The sequence below is a fragment of the Phyllostomus hastatus genome, unplaced genomic scaffold, assembly GCF_019186645.2.
Source record: "Phyllostomus hastatus isolate PE091 unplaced genomic scaffold, TTU_PhHast_1.1 phas_contig_159, whole genome shotgun sequence".
NCBI classification, from domain to species: Eukaryota; Metazoa; Chordata; class Mammalia; order Chiroptera; family Phyllostomidae; genus Phyllostomus; species Phyllostomus hastatus.
Window position 1 is genome coordinate 8,723,470 of NW_025333640.1, and position 19,018 is coordinate 8,742,487.

Consider the following 19,018-nt stretch of genomic DNA (forward strand, 5'->3'; position numbering starts at 1 on the left):
ATTCATGGAGCTGAGTAAAGGAAAGCAAAGGAAAGAGCGGTTAGGGTTATATGAACCTAGAGGACTGCAGGGCTAGCCCCATGGATCTGAGACTCAGAACTCTGACAGTAGGTACTGCTAAGCTGATGCAAAAGGTGTGGGATGTTGGTAGAGAGCTGAAAGAAGACTCAGAACTCTGAAAGTAACACATCAGACAGCTATGCTGGTATTTCTCTGGCTGACAATGAGGATGATCTGGAGTGAATTTAAGAAAAAGCATAATGAACCTAAGTATAACTGTCAGTATAAAATTCATTGTTGAGGTAACATTGACCTACAGGAAACAAACAGATTTCCAAACTCATTCCCACTCATTCTTCCTGTTGCAGATCTCTATAGGAAGAGTGCTGATACAACAGAAATGTGGCTCCAACAAGCAGAGAACAAAATGGGAAGGGACTGTGTAGAGAGAAATAGCAACTTAAAAATTGGTATACCATCTATGTGCCACAGCCTTTCCAGAAAATATAAAAACACCCATTTTAGGTAAATACACCTTCTAATTGTTTAAAATAATGAAGAATAAGCAGAAACATTCTAGGAATTACATTTTTAATGGATACCCACTTAGATACATTTTTTTTTGATATGGATTGTTTTTGTTTCCCATGTTGACTTGGGACAATGACATTTTAGGTTGGCTAAAGTTTTTGTCCTTATTTTGCAGGTTGAGTCAGAACAGGTTGTGAGGGTGGCCTCTGTGGAACTGAATAATTTTGAGGGGGTTTCTCTGGTTGAACTGGAATGTTTTGTACTGGTTTTGTTGCTTGTGTTTCAACCACCTTCTTCATTTGAGGTTGAGGCTGAACCCTTGGCTTTTTTTCCTTAGGCGTTCTCTTCATACAAAGACAAAAAAGACAACATAATAAAATTAACAACCAAAGAAGTGAAAACATTATCACGTAAATCTTCTTTAGCTTCTTTCTCCTGGGGGGTGGGCCACTGTCAATACTACCTCCATGGCCTATTATTATGCAGTTGGGAGGATCCCACAGATAGTTGCAATGGCAGTGATGCTTATTGTTGCAGATTCCCCTCTGATGACAGAATGAGGGTGAACAATTACTATCCAAGCGAGATATATGGACACACTTCTTATGGATGCAGATGTGTTCTTCACCACACTCTGAGCCATCTTCCACTGCACCTATGTCAGGTATGGTCATCCCAATATGGTAGTCGGTACCCCAACAGTTGATGCCATTGTATTGAGTCCAGTGCACAGTAGAATGTTCTGTTAGAAGGGGAATTTCACTTACACTGTCACACTGAAGCCTCCCACACAGGACATCTGAGATATTACACTTGACATATGAAGAGTCATAGACAAAACAGTAACCAAAACGCTCACCTAGAGTGTTTGTTTTTTTGTAGCAATTGTGATCTGCATTCTTTGCCCCTTGGCCAAAAATCTGCTTACACTGTGCATTGCGGTCATTACATCTCTTTTCATAGCAGTAAGCCTTTTCCTTACAGGGAATTCCATCTTCCACATATACATCATCTGGACACATATGGGACGTTCCATTGCACCATTCTGGAAGATCACATTCATTGACCTCCTTTCTACACACTTCCCCTGATGGTAAGAACTGGCAGTCCTTGCAACAAAGCCCAAAAGCACAGTCAGCCCCAAAGCTCAGACTGCAGTTTGACAGACAACAGGGATCTTTTGCACATTGCTGCAAAGGTCCACAGTCACACTCCTCTGCATATTCAACAACACCATTCCCACAGCGCGAAAAATGTTTCTTGCGAAAAAAGTCCCCTTCGTATCTTTCGTAGAGCAAACATTTTGTTCTACCTACAGTATGATCCCAAAAAAGAGCTAAACTACAATTGCTAAATTTAGTTATTGGTGGATTGTCATAATGCATTAGACATTTATATTTTCCACATGTACACAAATGTCGATCATGATATATACCAAAATTATGACCTAAGTGATGAGCCATTGCAATTCCAATACTGCTCAAGGGTTTTCTTGTAAAAGTAACAATTGCACAACTTTGGGCTGGTCTACACAGTCCTGAAACAAAGCCTAAGCCACTCATTCCTCTTAATGTCTTATGTATAAGAAGATGTGCAGTATCATGTGGCACGCGGTGATAAAGGGTTGCAGCCTTCCAATTGCAAAAAATTCTCAGAGATCTCTTTACATCATCTACTTCAATGGGGTTCATGTTAGTCCACACTTCTGTTCCAAGCAAAAAAACTTTAATGCCCAGTATCTCATAAATGGAATCCACTATATTTACCATAACATATAACTGTTCGTGCAATAATGAGATATTCCTTTTCAATTCAAAATAGAGAGTGCTGTCAATTACCATTGCTAATTCAACAGAGTAACTGTGGGACCAGATGTCGTCGTCATAAGAGCTTTGCTTCAGAATAGAATTACTAATATCTTGAAACTCAAATTGTTGTACAATTTCCTCTTGCACAAAGTCAGATATCATGGCTGGGAATTGAGTCTTCTCACTGTCAATTTTATATACCAGATGTTCAAATTTGCTAGAAAAAATCATGGGTTTAATTTCATAAACAATGTCATTTATCTGTAACAATCCTCGAAAACCACCAAAGCAGGTACTGAGGGCCACCAGGGATTCTGGGTCCCCCTCCACATAGCCGTGATAGTAGCAGTCATTCTGGATGAAAGGCTGGTCCTCAAGGAGGGCACCTTGGTCACTGTAGGTGAACACTGGGAGGTGTCTGGACAGCAAATGCTTCTTGACCTTCATGTGGACAATGTGTCTCTCACCCCCAAAATGCAGTCTGTAAGAGAGCCAGCCTGGGAACTTCATGCTGAAGCCAGTGTCTGTAACTTTCAAGGGAATCACCACTTCTGGAGGACTGTGATACTGGGAACGCTCGGCCCAGGTGTGTCCAGAAAATGACAGAAACACTCCAAGCCAGTGTAGCAGGAGCATGTTCCTTGTGTTCAACAGGGCTTCAGTGACAGTAATTATGTAGTCACTGTTATGGAAACATTTGTTCAGAGAAGAAGGCAGGCAGCGTTGGGTCACAGATGGTCTGGCTCCTTATTCTGAGCTGGTCAATGGGCAGGGCTAATCATTAAGGATTTGCTTCTGACAAAGTTGAACCATTAGAAGTAAAACAAAAAGCAACATGTGGATGGGGTGGTTATGCCAGGGTCTGGAGAAAAGGAAAGAATGCAATAAAATTAATGAGTGCTTTGATCAAGGAGTGACTCAAGAAACTGTCTAGAATTTGCTCTTGAAGATTGATAGGGAAGAGGACTATTCTAAGTGTACAGAAGAATGAAAACAGGCCAGAGATTTAGAGTTACTAAACTTGGATGATAGGTAAATAAGTATTCATTATATTATTCTGTAAATATATACCTGGGTGAACATTTGTGCAATAGTTCAAACAAGGGAGTCTTATAAGTAAGGTGATGATATACTTCAGATTGCTAGAGTTGTCCCAATTTACACATGTTAAATTGGCATAAATAATACCACTTTTCACTCTCAAGTGATATATTATTTGATAACATTACTTGAGATACATATAATATAGGTATACATGATATGCATATATAAATTACTTAATAACATTACCTAAGATATATAATATATGCATATGTTTATAAACATATTCATATTTATAGAAAAGTTATGTTACTTTTTAAAAATACTTACCTGAGTACATTTTTTCATTACTTTTAGAGAGAGAAGAAGGAAGGGAAGAAAGGAGGGAGGGAGAGAGGGGGAGAGAGAAAGGCAGAGAGACAGAGAGAGAAAGGAGGAAAAAGAGGGGGAGAGAGAGAGACAGAGAGAGACAGAGACAGAGACAGAGACAGAGACAGAGACAGAGAGAAACATTAGTCATCAGTTGGGAGAGAAACATCTACTGGTTGCCTTCGTATGTGTCCCAAGTGGGGATCAAACCTACAACCTAGTTATGTGACCTAACTGGGAATTGAACCCTCAACTTTTTGATGTATGGGATGATGCTCCAACCAACTGAGTACACTGGCCAGGGCAAATCTTGTTATTTTTTAACTTCATTTTTATTGTTGATACTCATACAGATGTCCCCCTTTTCCCTACTTTCCCTACCTCCACCCAGACCTGACTCCCTTTCCCCCTGGCCATCACCACACTGCTGTTTGTGTCATGTATGATCTTTGACTAATTATGTTATTTTAAATCTCTTTTATGATACTTACCATATACCTCCCTAGAGCAAAATGTTTAATTTTATTTTCTCTTTTGTACATTGCTCTCCTCACTAGACTTGTCAGACTGAAAATATTCGAGAGCATATTTGTGTCCCTCACAAATGTTAATATCTCCTATAAGATGTAGCTTAACTATTTATATAGTAAATAATGGTAAATATATCTTTACATAATAAATAATTAATTTTTATTAATTATTCCTTGAGGTATTACTCAAAAAGTGTTTATGCTTGATTACATTTTTTTTTAGATTTTTAAAAAGATTTTATCTATTTATTTTTAAAGAGGGAAGGGAGGGAGAAAGGGAGAGAGAAATATCAATGTGCAGTTGCTGGGGGCCGTGGCCTGCAATCCAGGCATGTGCCCTGACCGGGAATCATGATTACATTTTTAATGAAGAACATTATTCAGCACCTGTGGTCAATTTAGTTGCTGAAACAAGGTGGTATAGGTTCAGTTTTTCCTGCTTATTCCCTCTAAATACAACTAAGTACCATGGAAATAATTCAATGGAAAAAACTCTGTAAGCTAAATTACAAGAAGACAGACTGGCTGGAGACCTCTAGATCTGAGGAATGGCAACACAGTGACATCCTTGGGGTTTCTTTTAATCTCTCGAGTATATCCTAAACTGGGTGCTAGAAAGTTTTTGACACAGAACCATAAGCAGGTACAGACAAAAAAAACCCCACAAGAAGAGTTAGCTCTCTCTGGACAAAGGACGGAAAATGAAAAAGCTCAACCAGAAACAGTAAGGTGCTCCAGCACCTGCTCTTGAGCCATGGCGCATGTGTGCTGATTTGTTCAGAGTGGTAACTTCAAAGACTTGTAGGCTGATCCAAAACACATGCCACCATTATGTGCAGGTAGGCTGTTCAATCTACCTACTGTGACAATATAACCCTGAGGCCAGTATAATTCTTATTCAATTCCAGGTAACTAGCTAACTGATCTGCCTTAAAAGGCAGCATTGCATTCTGAAAAATCTAACCCAGCTGCAGGAGATTAGGAACTTATACTAGAGCTTAGCAGCATCATTCATAAAGCCTGATATGTCCCACTTCTCCACCAAATGACATAAGGAGACGCAGGCCTGCTGACTTCTGCTCCTACCATCTCAAGATCTGAGCATGAACCAATGGTACCAGGTAGTTCAGGAAGTGCATCAACTAGATCAGGCAGAAGGAAGTATCAATGGATTTGAAGATGGGTCATTGCTAATTAGTCAAAGGGGAAATAAAAAATAATGAAGAAGAATTAAAAAAGCAAGGCACTTAGAGGACATCAAAAAGAAGACACTGATAACACATGGTGAAAGTCCCAGAAGATCGAGAGAAAGGATCAGAATGTTTAATCAAAGAAATAATACAGAAAAAATACAACAAAGAATAAATGAAAAAATAAATAATATATATGACATCTTTTTATTCATTCCATTCCATACCTTGGCTATTTCAAACAATGCTGCAATGAACATAGGGGTGCATGTCTTTTATATGTGGAGAAAAAGGAATCCTCATTCACTGCTAGTGGGAATGTAAACTTGTACAGCCACTATGAAAACAGTATAGAGGTTCCTCAGAAAATTAAGGATAGAGTTACCATGTTACCCAACAATCCCTCTTTTGGGTATCTACCTGAAAAATTTGAAAACATTTATTTGCAAAATTGTAGGTACTCCTATGTGTACTACAGCACAATTCACAGTGGGCAAGACATAGAAACAACCAAAGTGCCCTTCAATAGAAGACTGGATGAAGAAGATGTGGTACATATATACAATGGAATATTACTCAGCCATAAGAAAACAAATATCGCCATTTGTGACAATGTGGATGGACCTTGACTCTGTCATGCTAAGCATTTCTTATTTCTTTTCTTTTTTATAATGCATATCCCAACAGGTATTTGGTGATACCTAATTATGGTTTTGATGATCAAAATTGTCATCCATTTTATTTAAGAAAAGCAGTTCCTAGTTCTATTAACTCAATTTCTTAATGTAGGCATTTATCACTATGAACTCCCCTCTTAGAATGTCTTTAGCTGAATCCCATAAATTTTGATATGTTATTCTTCCATTTTCATTAGTTTCAAGGTAGTTTTTGGTTTCTCTCTTGATATTCTTTAACAAATTGGTTGTTCAGTAGTGTGTTGTTTAATCACACATTTTCTTCTTATAATCAATTTATGGTTTCATATCATTGTGGTTGGAATGGGTATGATTTCAATCAAAGTTTTTAAAACTTGCTTTGTGGCCTAACATATAATCAATCCTGAAAAATATTCCATGTGCACTTGAGAAGAATGTATATTCTGCTGCTTTGGGATAAAACATTCTGTAAATGTTGATTTAGTCTATCTGGCTTGATATGTCATTAATGTTTTCTTATTGACTTTCTGTCTGGCTTATCTATTGATAAAAGTGTGGTATTAAAGTATTCTACTTTATGTATTGCTGTCTTTTTTCCCTTTCAGTCTGTTAATATTAGCTTTATATATTTAGGTTGCTACATAAATATTTGCAAATGTTACATCCTCTTTGGGATGAGAAAAACTTTTCTGTAGCCTTAGCAGTCCTTATTACCTATGACTGGAATCCAGTGTTTCAAGGTGGGCATCAGCCTGAAGCTTTTATTGCTGGGTTCAAATACCAGAACTTAGGCTTATTAGATGAGTTGATTAAATTCTCATAGCTTTCCCCCCTTCCCTCCCCTCTATTATTCTGAAGGGGGAAAAGGGGACAACTGTAATAACATAATCAATAAAATATATTAAAAAAACAAAAATGCATTGAAATGCTGATGAACAGAAGGAAATTATGTACTATTAACAATATTAAGCACAAATATCCAAAGTACAGTCATCAAAATCAAGTTAAAAACAACAAAAAAACTAAAACAAAATTCTTATAGCTTTGTGTTTTTTTCTGTTATTTTTTAATGGAAGTAAAATAGTAATTTCTAACCTCTTAGAGTGGTTTTGAGTAGTTAAATGAGATAACTCAGATTAAGTATTTAGGGCAATGTCTACCATATTATATATACTTAATAAATAATAATTATTTTAAATACAACAAATGTTTTTTAAAATTTCCAGTTCATTCTATATGTTTAATGATCTATAAAATATGCTTTTCAAAAAAAACTGAACAGGAAATAATTTTCTAAACAAATGGATTTCAAGAGAAGCTGATTTTCAGTAGAGTGTTTATTTGAAGCAGTGTTTCTTTTTTTAAGCTTTGTTCTTATTGCTGACAGTGTTACAGAGGTCCCTATTCCCCCCCTTTGCCTGCCTCTGCTCAACCCCCGCTCCCCTTTTTCTATGGCCATCACCACATGGTGATAATGTTTTTTTAAAATATAGTTTTACTGAATATGCTATTACAGTTGTCCCATTTTCCCTCCTTCACATCCCTCCACCCTGCACACCCTCTCCCACCCACATTCCCCCACTTTAGTTCATATCCATGTGTTATACTTGTAAGTTCTTTAGCTTTTACATTTCCCATACTATCCCTGCCCTCCCCCTGTCTATTTTCTACCTACCATCTATACTACTTTATTCTCTGTACCTTTTCCCCCTTCTCCTCCTCCCACTCCCCTGTTGCTAACCCTCCATGTAATCTCCATTTCTGTGGTTCTGTTCCTGTTCTAGTTGTTTGCTTAGTTTCTTTTGGTTTTGTTTTAGGTGTGGCTGTTAATAATTGTGAGTTTGCTGTCCTTTTACTATACACATTTTTTTATCTTCTTTTTTCTTAGATAAGTCCCTTTAACATTTCATAAAATAAGGGCTTGGTGATGATGAACTCCTTTAACTTGACCTTATCTGAGAAGCACTTTATCTGCCCTTCCATTCTCAATGATAGCTTTGCTAGATAGAGCAATCTTAGATGTAGGTCCTTGCCTTTCATGACTTGGAATATTTCTTTCCAGCCCCTTCTTGCCTGCAAGGTCTCTTTTGAGAAATCAGCTGACAGTCTGATGGGAACTCCTTTGTAGGTAACTGTCTCCTTATCTCTTGCTGCTTCTAGGATTCTCTCCTTTGTTTTTACCTTGGCTAATGTAATGATGTGCCTTGGTGTGTTCCTCCTTGGGTCCAACTTCTCTGGGACTCTCTGAGCTTCCTGGACTTCCTGGAAGTCTATTTCCTGTGCTAGATTGGGGAAGTTCTCCATTATTTATTCAAATAAGTTTTCAATTTCTTGCTCTTCCTCTTCTCCTTCTGGCACACCTGTAATTCGGATGTTGGAATATTTAAAGATGTCCTGGAGGTTCCTAAGCCTCTCCTTTTTTGAATTCTTGTTTCTTCATTCTTTTCTGTTTGATTGTTTCTTTCTTTCTTCTGATCCACTCCATTGATTCCAGTTTCCTTCCCATCATTATTGGTTCCCTATACATTTTCCTTTATTTCACTTAGTGTAGCCTTTATTTTTTCATCTAACTTCTCTTTGTTGCTTAGTTGTATTATTTATAAAGCTTTGATCTGTTCTTTCATTTCAGCCCCCCCTTTTTTTTTTGTCTTGATGTGCCTATTACGTATGAGGAGCGGAGCACCCGGTGTCCACCAGCCGCTGCTTTGCCGTGAGTCCTCTTCACCTGGCCACCTGACTCTGTCCATCCTACCAGTCTGGATGAATATTTCTTCTTTAATTCCTTGGTTGTCGGACTTTCATACAGTTCAATTTTCTGTCAGTACTGGTTGTTTTTTTTTGTTTCTAAATTGTTATTGTTCTTCTTTTGGTTGTGCGAGAAGCCACAATGTATCTACCTACACCTCCATCTTGGCCAGAAGTCCGACAGTGTTTCTATTGTGATTCCAAATCATTAGAAACATCTTTACCTTAATACTTTGCTTCCATTTCTCTTTCAGCAAGCAAGAAAAACAGAAAATATTGTGGATTTATCTCAATAGTTGTTATTTTTGTCTTTAAAAATGACTTTTGTTATTAATTTGTATTTAGCCTCTTTCTCTTGTCTGGTTCACTTCTCTGGTTTTCAGGAGCACAAACCTTTGCACAGCAAACTGGATAGCCACTTCCTGCATCCTGGCTCCCTAATTTTGGCATAAGTATGAGAGGTGCGGATGATTTTTTTTTCAGATTGTATAATGTAAAATAAATTCTTTCAGAGAATGATGAATTGAGCCATTTTTAAAGGGAAAACTACATAGTTTAAACCTCCCATATCTTATTGTGAGGTGTTGCCTTTCATTTTGTATTTAACAAAAGAACCATTTAATTAATTCCACATTTCATAGCCTTGGAGGCAGAATATATGAAAGATGCGTGATTGCCATAATATTTTAATAGTTTTTTAATAAACTTTTTTAGAACAGTTTTTCACTTACAGAAAAATTGCAAATATAGTGCAGAGAGTTCCCATATACTCGTATAAGCATCATCTTACAGTATGAAGTACATTTTTCACAATGAGGAGGTTGTGGCTGATCTGAGATACAAATTCTTTTCTCAAATATTGTTACATATATCAGGTGCATAGGTTCGAGGTCATGACCAGATGTGTGTTTGTACATGACTAATGTTAAGCCATAACATTTAAGCCATCAGTTTGATTATAACATGTGTATGTATCTCTTGAATACACACAATCTATGATATATTTTTTTGACTGCAACCTCTGATGGGTTAACAAATACTGAAACATTAACATAACAGGTATGCAGCAGTATCTTGTTTTAATTTGAAATTTTCTAATGATAAATGATGTTGAGAAACTTTTTTCATTGCTCATTTGCCATCTGCATTTTCTTTGATGAAGGGTCTATTCAGATCTTTTCCGTTTTTTGTGAATTGAATTGTTTGTATTACTATTGTTGAGTTTTAAAGGTGATTTGCATATTTTAGATCAGATATTATATATGAGTTTTGCACAAAATTTTCCCAGTTTGTGAGTACTTTTTCATTCTCTTTACAGTGCTTTCCCCAGAGAAGGTCTTTAATTTTAATAAAGTCCAGTGTGTCATTTTTGTTTATTATGCACTGTGCATTAATGCATTTTTTATGAATCTGAAATTTTGTTGCCAAATCACATAGACATTATTCTTTGTTTTCTTCTAGAAGTTTTATGATTTCATGCTTCATATTTATTTCTGTGATCTATTTTGAGTTAATATTTGGGAAACTTGTAAGGTTTGTGGCTTTGAATGTCTAATATTTCCAGAACCATTTGTTGAAAAGGTAATCTTTTCCTCCACTGAATTGTCCTTATTACATTGACAAAAATTGGTGAATATATTTGTGTCAGTCTGTGTCTGGGCTCTGTATTTTGTCTCATTCATGTGTATATTCTGTCACCAATGCCATGCCCTTTTTATTGCTGTAGCTTTTAGTGAAGCAGATAGAATAGTGTTCTTTAAGATGTTCTGGGTTATTCTAAGTCTTTGCCCTTCCTTAAAACTTTAGAGACTGTTTATCAGTATCTACAAAATAGCTATCTTTTTTTTACTTATTCTTTGATTTCTTTCATCAGAGCTTTATAGTGTTCCACACATAGATCTTGTATATATTTTGTTATATTTAAACTAAGTATTTTTTGGAGCTATTGCAAAAATGTTTTCTCTCAAAATATTTGGAAATTTCTCAGCTACTTTTCTATTTTTCTATTTCTAGTTTAATTTTTAGTGGTCTGAGAATATGCTTTGTACATATTTATTATTTTAAATTTATTAAATGGTGTTTATGACCCAGAAAGTTGTCTGGCTTAGTGAATGTTCAATGTGAGCTTGAGCAGAATGTGTGTCCTCCTGTGATTGGATAGGATATTCTAAAAATGTCAATTAGATTTAATTGATTAATAGTGCTGTTTAGGTCAACTTACTGACATTGTGCCTCCTGGATCTATCAGTTACTGAAGGAAGAACAGTGAAGTCTACAATTATAATGGTGCCTTTGTCTATTCTCTAGTTTTGCCTCATATATTTTGACACTGTTGTTGGATGCATGCATATTGAGAATTGTTATGTCTTCTAACAGAACTGAGTGTTGTTAACATGCATCTTTATTCCTGAAAAATTTTTATTCTAAATTATGCTTTTTCCACTCTGACAATCTTTTCTTTTAATGGCTACATTGAACTGATAGATAATTAATGTAGTTGAATTAATATCTTTCATATTTGTAACTATTTCCTATTCATTGTACTTGTTCTTTGTTAGTTTCCCCTCCATTTTTTCTGTTTTTCTTGGGTTTTAGTTAAGCATTTTATTGCTTGATCCATTTTCTGTTGCAATATCATTCTTCTTTGAGATTTTTTTTAGGTTTTGCTTCATTTACACTATACATTTATAACTAATCTATTTTTTATTTCTTTTTTTAAATTTTAATCATTGTTCAAGTACAGTTTTCTGCCTTTTACTCCCATTCCATCCCTCCCCACCTGCCTCCCGTTTCCACCCCCCCTAGTTTTTGTCCATGTGTCCTTTATATTTGTTCCTGTAAACCCTTCCAATTCTCCCCTGAAATTCCCTCTTCTCTCCCCTCTGGTCACTGTCAGCCTGTCCTCTGTTTCAGTGTCTTTGGCTATAGTTTGCTTGTTTCTTTGTTTTGTTGATTAGGTTCCTGTTAAAGGTGAGATCATATGGTATTTGTCTTTCACTGCCTGGCTTATTTCACTTAGCATAATGCTTTCCAGCTCTATCCATGCTGTTGCAAAGGGTAGGAACTCCTTTCTTTCTGCTGCATAGAACTCCATTGTGTAAATGTACCATAGTTTTTTGATCCATTCATTTACTGATGGGAATCTAGGCTGCTTCCAGCACTTAGCTATTGTAAATTGTGCTGCTATGAACACTGGGGTGCAAAGGTTCTTTTGGATTGGTGTTTCAGGGTTCTTAGGATATAGTCCCAGTAGTGGAATTGCTGGGTCAAAAGGCAGTTCCATTTTTAGTTTTCTGAGGAAGTTCCATACTGTTTTCCATAGTGGTTGTACCAGTCTGCAGTCCCACCAATAGTGCACCAGGGTCCCCTTTTCTCCACAACCTCTCCAACACTTGTTGTTTGTTGCTTTGTTTATGATGGCCATTCTGACTAGTGTGAAGTGGTATCTCATTGTGGTTTTAATTTGCATCTCTCTGATAGCTAGATATATTGAACATCTATTCATGTGTCTCTGAATCCTCTGTATGTCCTTCTTGGAGAAGTGTCTGTTCAAGTCCTTTGCCCATTTTTTAATTGGGTTGCTTGTCTTCTTAGAGTGGAGTCATGTAAGTTCTTTATATATTTTGGAGATTAAACTCTTGTCTGAGGTATAATTGGCAAATATGTTTTCCCATACAGTTGGTTCTCTTTTTATTTCAATACTGTTTTCTTTAGCCTTGAAGAAGCTTTTTATTTTGATGAGATACCATTTGTTTATTCTTTCCTTTATGTCCCTTGCTCTAGGGGACATAGCTAATCTAATTTTACCTAAAACAATGCTAGGCCACTTCACATGTAGTACACGTATCTTACAAAGTGCCTTCAATTTTTCTACCTTTTCTGATGACATTGTTGCCACTTGTTTCACTTATCCATGTAGCATAATTACCCAATGTGTTTATTATTACTTTAATTAAACAATTAATTTGTAGCCAATTAATTACAAATAAGAAAAATAAAATATTTTATTTCACCTTCATTTCATCTTTTTCCAATACTCATTCTTGCAGATCTGAGCTTTTGACCTATATAATTTTCTTTCTCTCCAAAGAACTTATTTTAATATTTTTTGCAAGATGGGTTTGCCTATAAGTCTCTTCATTGTGTGTGTGCATGGGGAAGGTTCTGGGAAAACCTTTATTTCTCCTTTGTACTTGCAGGATAATTTTACTTGATGTAAATTTACATGTTGGTGAGTTCTTATCTTTCAACAGTTTAAATATTTCACTTTATTCTTGCTTTTATAAATTCTGATGAACAGTGCACTGTAGTCCTTACCTTAGTTTCTCTATAGGTCTGATGGTCCCCTCCCACCAGTACTTCTTTTAAGATTTTCTCTTTTCTTGGGTTTTCTGAAGTTTGAATATGATATATCTATTTACCTTGCATGGTGTTTGGTTGGATATGTCATTTTTTCTCTCAGTTTTTTTTTGGCTTTGAGATAGTTTATTCCTTGATGCATCTCGTTAATTTTTGAAAATTCTCAGTCATTACTTCAAATATTTCTTATGCTCTTTTTTCACTTTTTGCTTTTGGTATTTCCACTACAAATATGTTATAATTTTTGTAATTGTTCCACAGTAATTGCATATTCTGTTCGGTTTCTTTCATTCTTCTCTTTGCAGTTTTTGAATTTTCTATTGGCATATTTTCAACCTCACTGATTCTGTCCTTGGCCATGCCCAGTCTACTGATGATGCCATCAAAAGCATTCTTTATTTCTGCCAGCGTTTATTTATTTGTTTATTCCTAGCATGTGAAGAATGTTTTCTTACAATTTCTATGTCTCTTCTTACATTACCTATCTTTTCTTGCATGTTGTTTGCTTTTTCCGTTGGAGCCCTTATCATATTAATCACATTTAATTTAAATTCTCTGTCTCATAATTCCCAAATCTACATCATATCTGAGTCTGGTTGTGATACTTGCTTTGTCTCTTCAAACTGCTTCTCCTGATTTCTAACATGAATTGTAAATTTTTTTAGGGGTGGACTTGATACACCAGATAAGAGGAACAAAGATTAATAGGCTTTAGTGTCAGGTTTTATGTTAATTTGTTCTGAACTGAGCTTTATCTAATATTTGCTATAGTCGTGGGTGTCAGAGATGTCAAATCTCTCTAGCTACCTTGTTTTCATGTCCCTTACTGGATCAGGCTTTTCCCAATGATGCTTCCATTTATAAAGTCTGTGCCTTTTAGTTCTCACAGCTGTAACTACTGCTGATATGTTGGAAGCCTACTGATACAGTATTAAGACATAAGAGAGAAGCAATCTAAACTTGTGATCAACTTTCAGTCTTTTAGTGGGTCTTTGTCCATAGTCTGTGATCTGTACAAGTGTTTCTTAGTTCCCTTATCCCTTTAAATGAGACAGGAAGTCGAGAGGTGGCTAGCGCTAGTGAAGTGAATTAAAGCTCTGATAAAGAATTTTCCTTTGGAAAATAGGCCTTTATTTTAAGAATGCTCTGGGATTATTTGAAAATAGTTCCTTTTTCCCTACCTCCTTCAAGAACCTTGAGGATCTCTCTCTTGGCTCTTCACCCAGAGAACTTGGTGGTATTTCTGGCAGTGACACCCACTGAAGGGCAGGGGACCCATAAGATGGCACCCCTCCGAGGAGTTTCTTACTCTCAGACCAGTCCACACTCAGCCTCTGGAGGTCATCAAAATTACCCTTAAAGTGTTCCTATCAGTTCATAGTTTTAGCAACATCTACAACGAGTACACAGATCCTAGATGTGACCTTTTATATTAGCCTGTCTCTAGAATTCAGGTGACAATTTGTTCTGTAATTTCAATTCTCTGATTGGAATTAGATTGCAATTCTCTAAACAAACATTGATTTCAGTTTTCTTTTTTTGGTTGAAAGATTGTGTGTGACAACTGGCAGGCTGTTTAAGTGTTGGAAATACACCAGAAGTCTTCCATGACATTTTGTAGAACGTAAGCTTCTCATGATTGATCTCTAGGGACATTTTAATTAATTAATTAACTACTACTGTCAGTAGAGTTAAAAAAAAATACATTGTGTTCCACTTACATCGAGTTTATTAAATTCCTTTGTGGCAGTTACAGTTCAATTCTTTATTTGAAGTTTACATACAATTTGAATTTTTCTTCACAGTTTGAAATATATAAGGAATTTTGATGCTTAACATTTACTTCTACCAAAGCAAAATCTCAGTGGTTAAAAAGAATAACTATGGATTAATTTATCAGTTGAACTAATTTATCAGCTGAACAATCAATAGAATGATTCCTACTGGGTTTGATCTTCAGATTGTTACCATAACTATAAGTCTTGCTATCTACTGTGTTTACCTATTCCTTTTTTCATTGCATGTTTAGAACTCCATGTAAAAATTAAAATCCTTGATTAAGAACCTCCCTGTGACATCTACACTCTTGTTGCTTGGAAGTTCTTTTAAAATTTAACTACATATGAGCATGCATACAGACACAGACACATATATATATATAAACAACTTATTTCCCACATATATCCACTATAGCAGTAATTTTATACCTTCCACACATTAAGCATTTAATACAATTTGGTCAAATGTTCAATCTAGGGCCCTGGCTGGCATAGCTCAGTGGATTGAGTGCGGGCTGCGAACCAAAGTGTCGCAGGTTCGATTCCCAGTCAGGGCACATGCCTGAGTTGTGGGCCACGGCTCCCAGCAACCGCGCATTGATGTTTCTCTCTCTCTCTCTTTCTCCCTCCTTTCCCTCTCTAAAAATAAATAGATAAAATCTTTAAAAAATGTTCAATCTACATAAAATATCCACAAATATACTTCATATTAGTCTGACACAACCTGTGACATACACTATTGTATACTCCTTTTGCCAAATAGAATCATGCTATATATGTTCAAATTAGATGTGACTCTGAATTAAAAATTTTATTTTATTTATTTGTTTTGTTTACCTAAATATTATGTTATTTTAGATGGCACCTATATATAGCAGTGTATATCATATCTATATAGCATTCTGATGACTCTGACCATCTTAATTATCACCTAGCAATAAGCCTTTGGATTAACATATGTGCAAACAAAGTTTGTGCTAATTTGTTGTGTAGCAAATGGAAATAAGTACATTTAGGATCCCATTTTCTGCTCTAGCCAATGAGACCCAGGAATCATCTGTGTGTATCTCTTAGTTACTAACCTGGGAAAATCCTGAATTGTTACAATTTTTCAGCAGTGTGAAATTTACCTCCTTGGGTTAAATTATGCCATAAGAAATCTCTTAACTTGGACAAAATGTTTAGTTCTATTCAAAAAGTATTAGACATAAAACAGTAAGTAGATAGATGGAGTCAGTTATAAAGCTCAAATGAAATGTAGAGTAGAACAAAAGATGGTCAATATACAAGGTAAAAATGAAATAGTAAGAGTCTTGGGGTCCTAGTTAAGGTCTTTATTGATTTGCCCAGAAGAAAGCAAAGAAATGACTCTTTGAATATGAAAGTTGCAAAAAGAAAACAGAGTTATAGCTGTAAAATAATCAGTTTCATTGTATACTGAAGATAAATATTTGGATTGGGTACCACAGGGAAGCAGCGAATAATTATTAGAATTTCTACTCCTGAGATTCTGAACAAATCTATAGCCCTGCCTTTGGATGAATACATTTTTTTAACTTGCAGAAAAAACGTACTACAAGGAATAGAACATTTCTCCATTAGGTTTTCATCTTATTGATTTTAGTACTTCTTTTGGTTTTGGTTTAAGTTGGTATGATATATGTGTGAGTAGACATTTGGAGGGTTTAGTATTAAATGGAAAGTTTCAGGCCCTGGCCAAGTAGCTCAGTCATCTAGAGTGTTGGGCCAATATGCCAAGGTTATGGGTTTGAACCCCAGTCAGGGCATATACAAGAATTAATCAATGAATGCATAAATAAGTGGAACAACAAATCAACGTTTCTGTCTGTCTCTCTCTTTCAAATCAATAAATAAAAAATTTAAACTGATATGTTCAGCCCAAATAATATTAGAAAATCAGCATAATTTATGCCTAGAAGTATGATTACTTCTTAGACCTTCAACTTGTCTTAAGAGTACAGGTAAATCAATGTTTAAATTATCAATGACCTGATTATGATTCTGGTGTCCTCAGGGAAATCCAGGAATAGACCACCAGGAGAGCATATTTTAAAGTCAACCCCCCACACCACCCCATTTAGTTAGTGGATGTGATGTCACAAAGAGGAAAGAATGTTTCTCAGTGAAAAGTCTGAGGGTGACAGTGGCTGGGATAAGCAAAGTATCTGAAGGTTGTTGAAGGCACAGGACAGTTGGTTCCCAGGGCGAGGTTAGGTAAGAGTTTCAGGATGTATGACAGATGTTATAGGGCCTACAAATAAAACACAAGACTTTTACTTAACATTTAGAGAGATTGGCCCTTTATTGACTTCAGAAAAAAATCACAAAGGGAAATTGGTCACCTGGTTCCCTATTGAGGAAATGTCATTAATTGCCCTGCTTTATTATTTTCCCTTTTGTTTCTCAGCTAAAACAGTGCATCTATTTTTCCAACACTCTGTTCAGTGTATAAAACTGAGGAATTAAGGAAGAGTCTATAAAAAAGATTTTGCAAGGACAGTATCCTGTTTTGGCTGGATAGGATTTAATGTAGATTTACTATCATGGTCAATTTTAACTTTACTCTTTTTTTCTATATGAAATTTCATATTTTAGTCTTTACTTCTTGCTGTTCACCAAACAGTGAGAGGGTGAAGTCAGCCCCATTGGCTATTGTGGCACCATTTGCCTAGCAGGCCTGTGACCTCGTTAAACACAACTGCCATTTTACTCTTCTGAGCTTAGGTCCCCAGAACTGGAAATTGCTGGAAGCAAGAACAGAATGAACCACTCCTTACAGCCACAGGCAGAAGATAACAATGGAACAAACTGCAACCTCGGGACACAACGTCCAAAAGTCCAGGGGCCACACAGCAGCAACCCCTACCCTTTCTTAATCCAATTATAATCCATTTAAAAACTCAAAGCCCCTACCCCTCAACGTTGTTGTTTCTCTCCATATCATGTCCCTCTCCTTTCTTGGAGAGTGAATGGAAACTTCATTCTCTACACTTTCTTCTCTGTGATTTCTTCCACAGCCCACGTCACCGACCACCCTAACAGAAGGGATCTCTCTTGCATCCCTCCCAGTTATATTTCACTTTGATTTTTACTTGAATCTGTGAGTATGGTGGTTGGAAGCTGGAGAGGAGGGGTCATTCTCTGAAGTTTTGCTTAAAGCTGCAGTCCTAGGCAGGTACTATAAACACCTTCAATAATATCCCTGCCATTCTTCCACAGGTAATGCTGGGCTGCTTGGGCGTTCTCCCTTTCCAAGGGTTAGGCTTTTTTTCCTTCTTCTTCTTCCCGAACATCTATAGTGAACTCCCATCTGTGCCCTGAGGCACCAAGTTTTGATGACTTTGCATATTAAGGGTTTGCTTTCCTAGGGCAAATGGAGAAGGTGAGACGGGTGGATTATCGGCTGTAGACAACATTGTACTCTTTCCTGGAGGAAAAGCTTGCAAAAGGGTGCACATTTTCATTTGCCATGTTGACACGTGGCTTCCAGCTTCGACACTCATCCACACTCAGACTTCAGCAATTAGTTAAAATCTTCTAGTCGATTTTTCTTACCAGTTTATTTGCTACTCAGCATCTTTTTTCTCAGGGAGGCAAATCACTGGACCTGTTTCTCCCTGAGTATGCTTTTCACATTCTAGATTTTATTGTAATGTTTATCTATCGCAAGAATCATTGCCTAATTGGATAAATCATTAATTTGCATTAGAAGTTTTTTTCTCGTGAGGAAAGGGAAGCACTATCACTCCACATCTCTCAGATGAGGTCAGAACCCAATGCTGGCTTTTGTGCAAAACCTCTACCATGCTGGCTGAAGTAAATCTAAAGTATTCTGCAAGTGGGTGTCTTAAAGCCATTTTCTCTGGAAAGTCAGCTGACCACTAGCTGTGTAGAATAGATAGGAGATTGTAATAAATCATAGAATAAATTAGAAAATAATGTTAAATTCTAAGCTTCTGTTTCCATTTTTGCATAGTATTGTAATCAACC

The 19,018-nt window shown here is 36.4% G+C and overlaps 1 protein-coding gene across 1 annotated transcript; it reads right to left on the minus strand.

Annotated features, from left to right (window-relative positions):
• Positions 1-695: 695 nt before the first annotated feature.
• Positions 696-5,035, minus strand: ADAM29 (ADAM metallopeptidase domain 29). The gene is given in 2 exon segments (XM_045831382.1): positions 696-3,113; positions 5,021-5,035. Coding segments are annotated over 2 exon segments (2,433 nt in total).
• Positions 5,036-19,018: the final 13,983 nt, after the last annotated feature.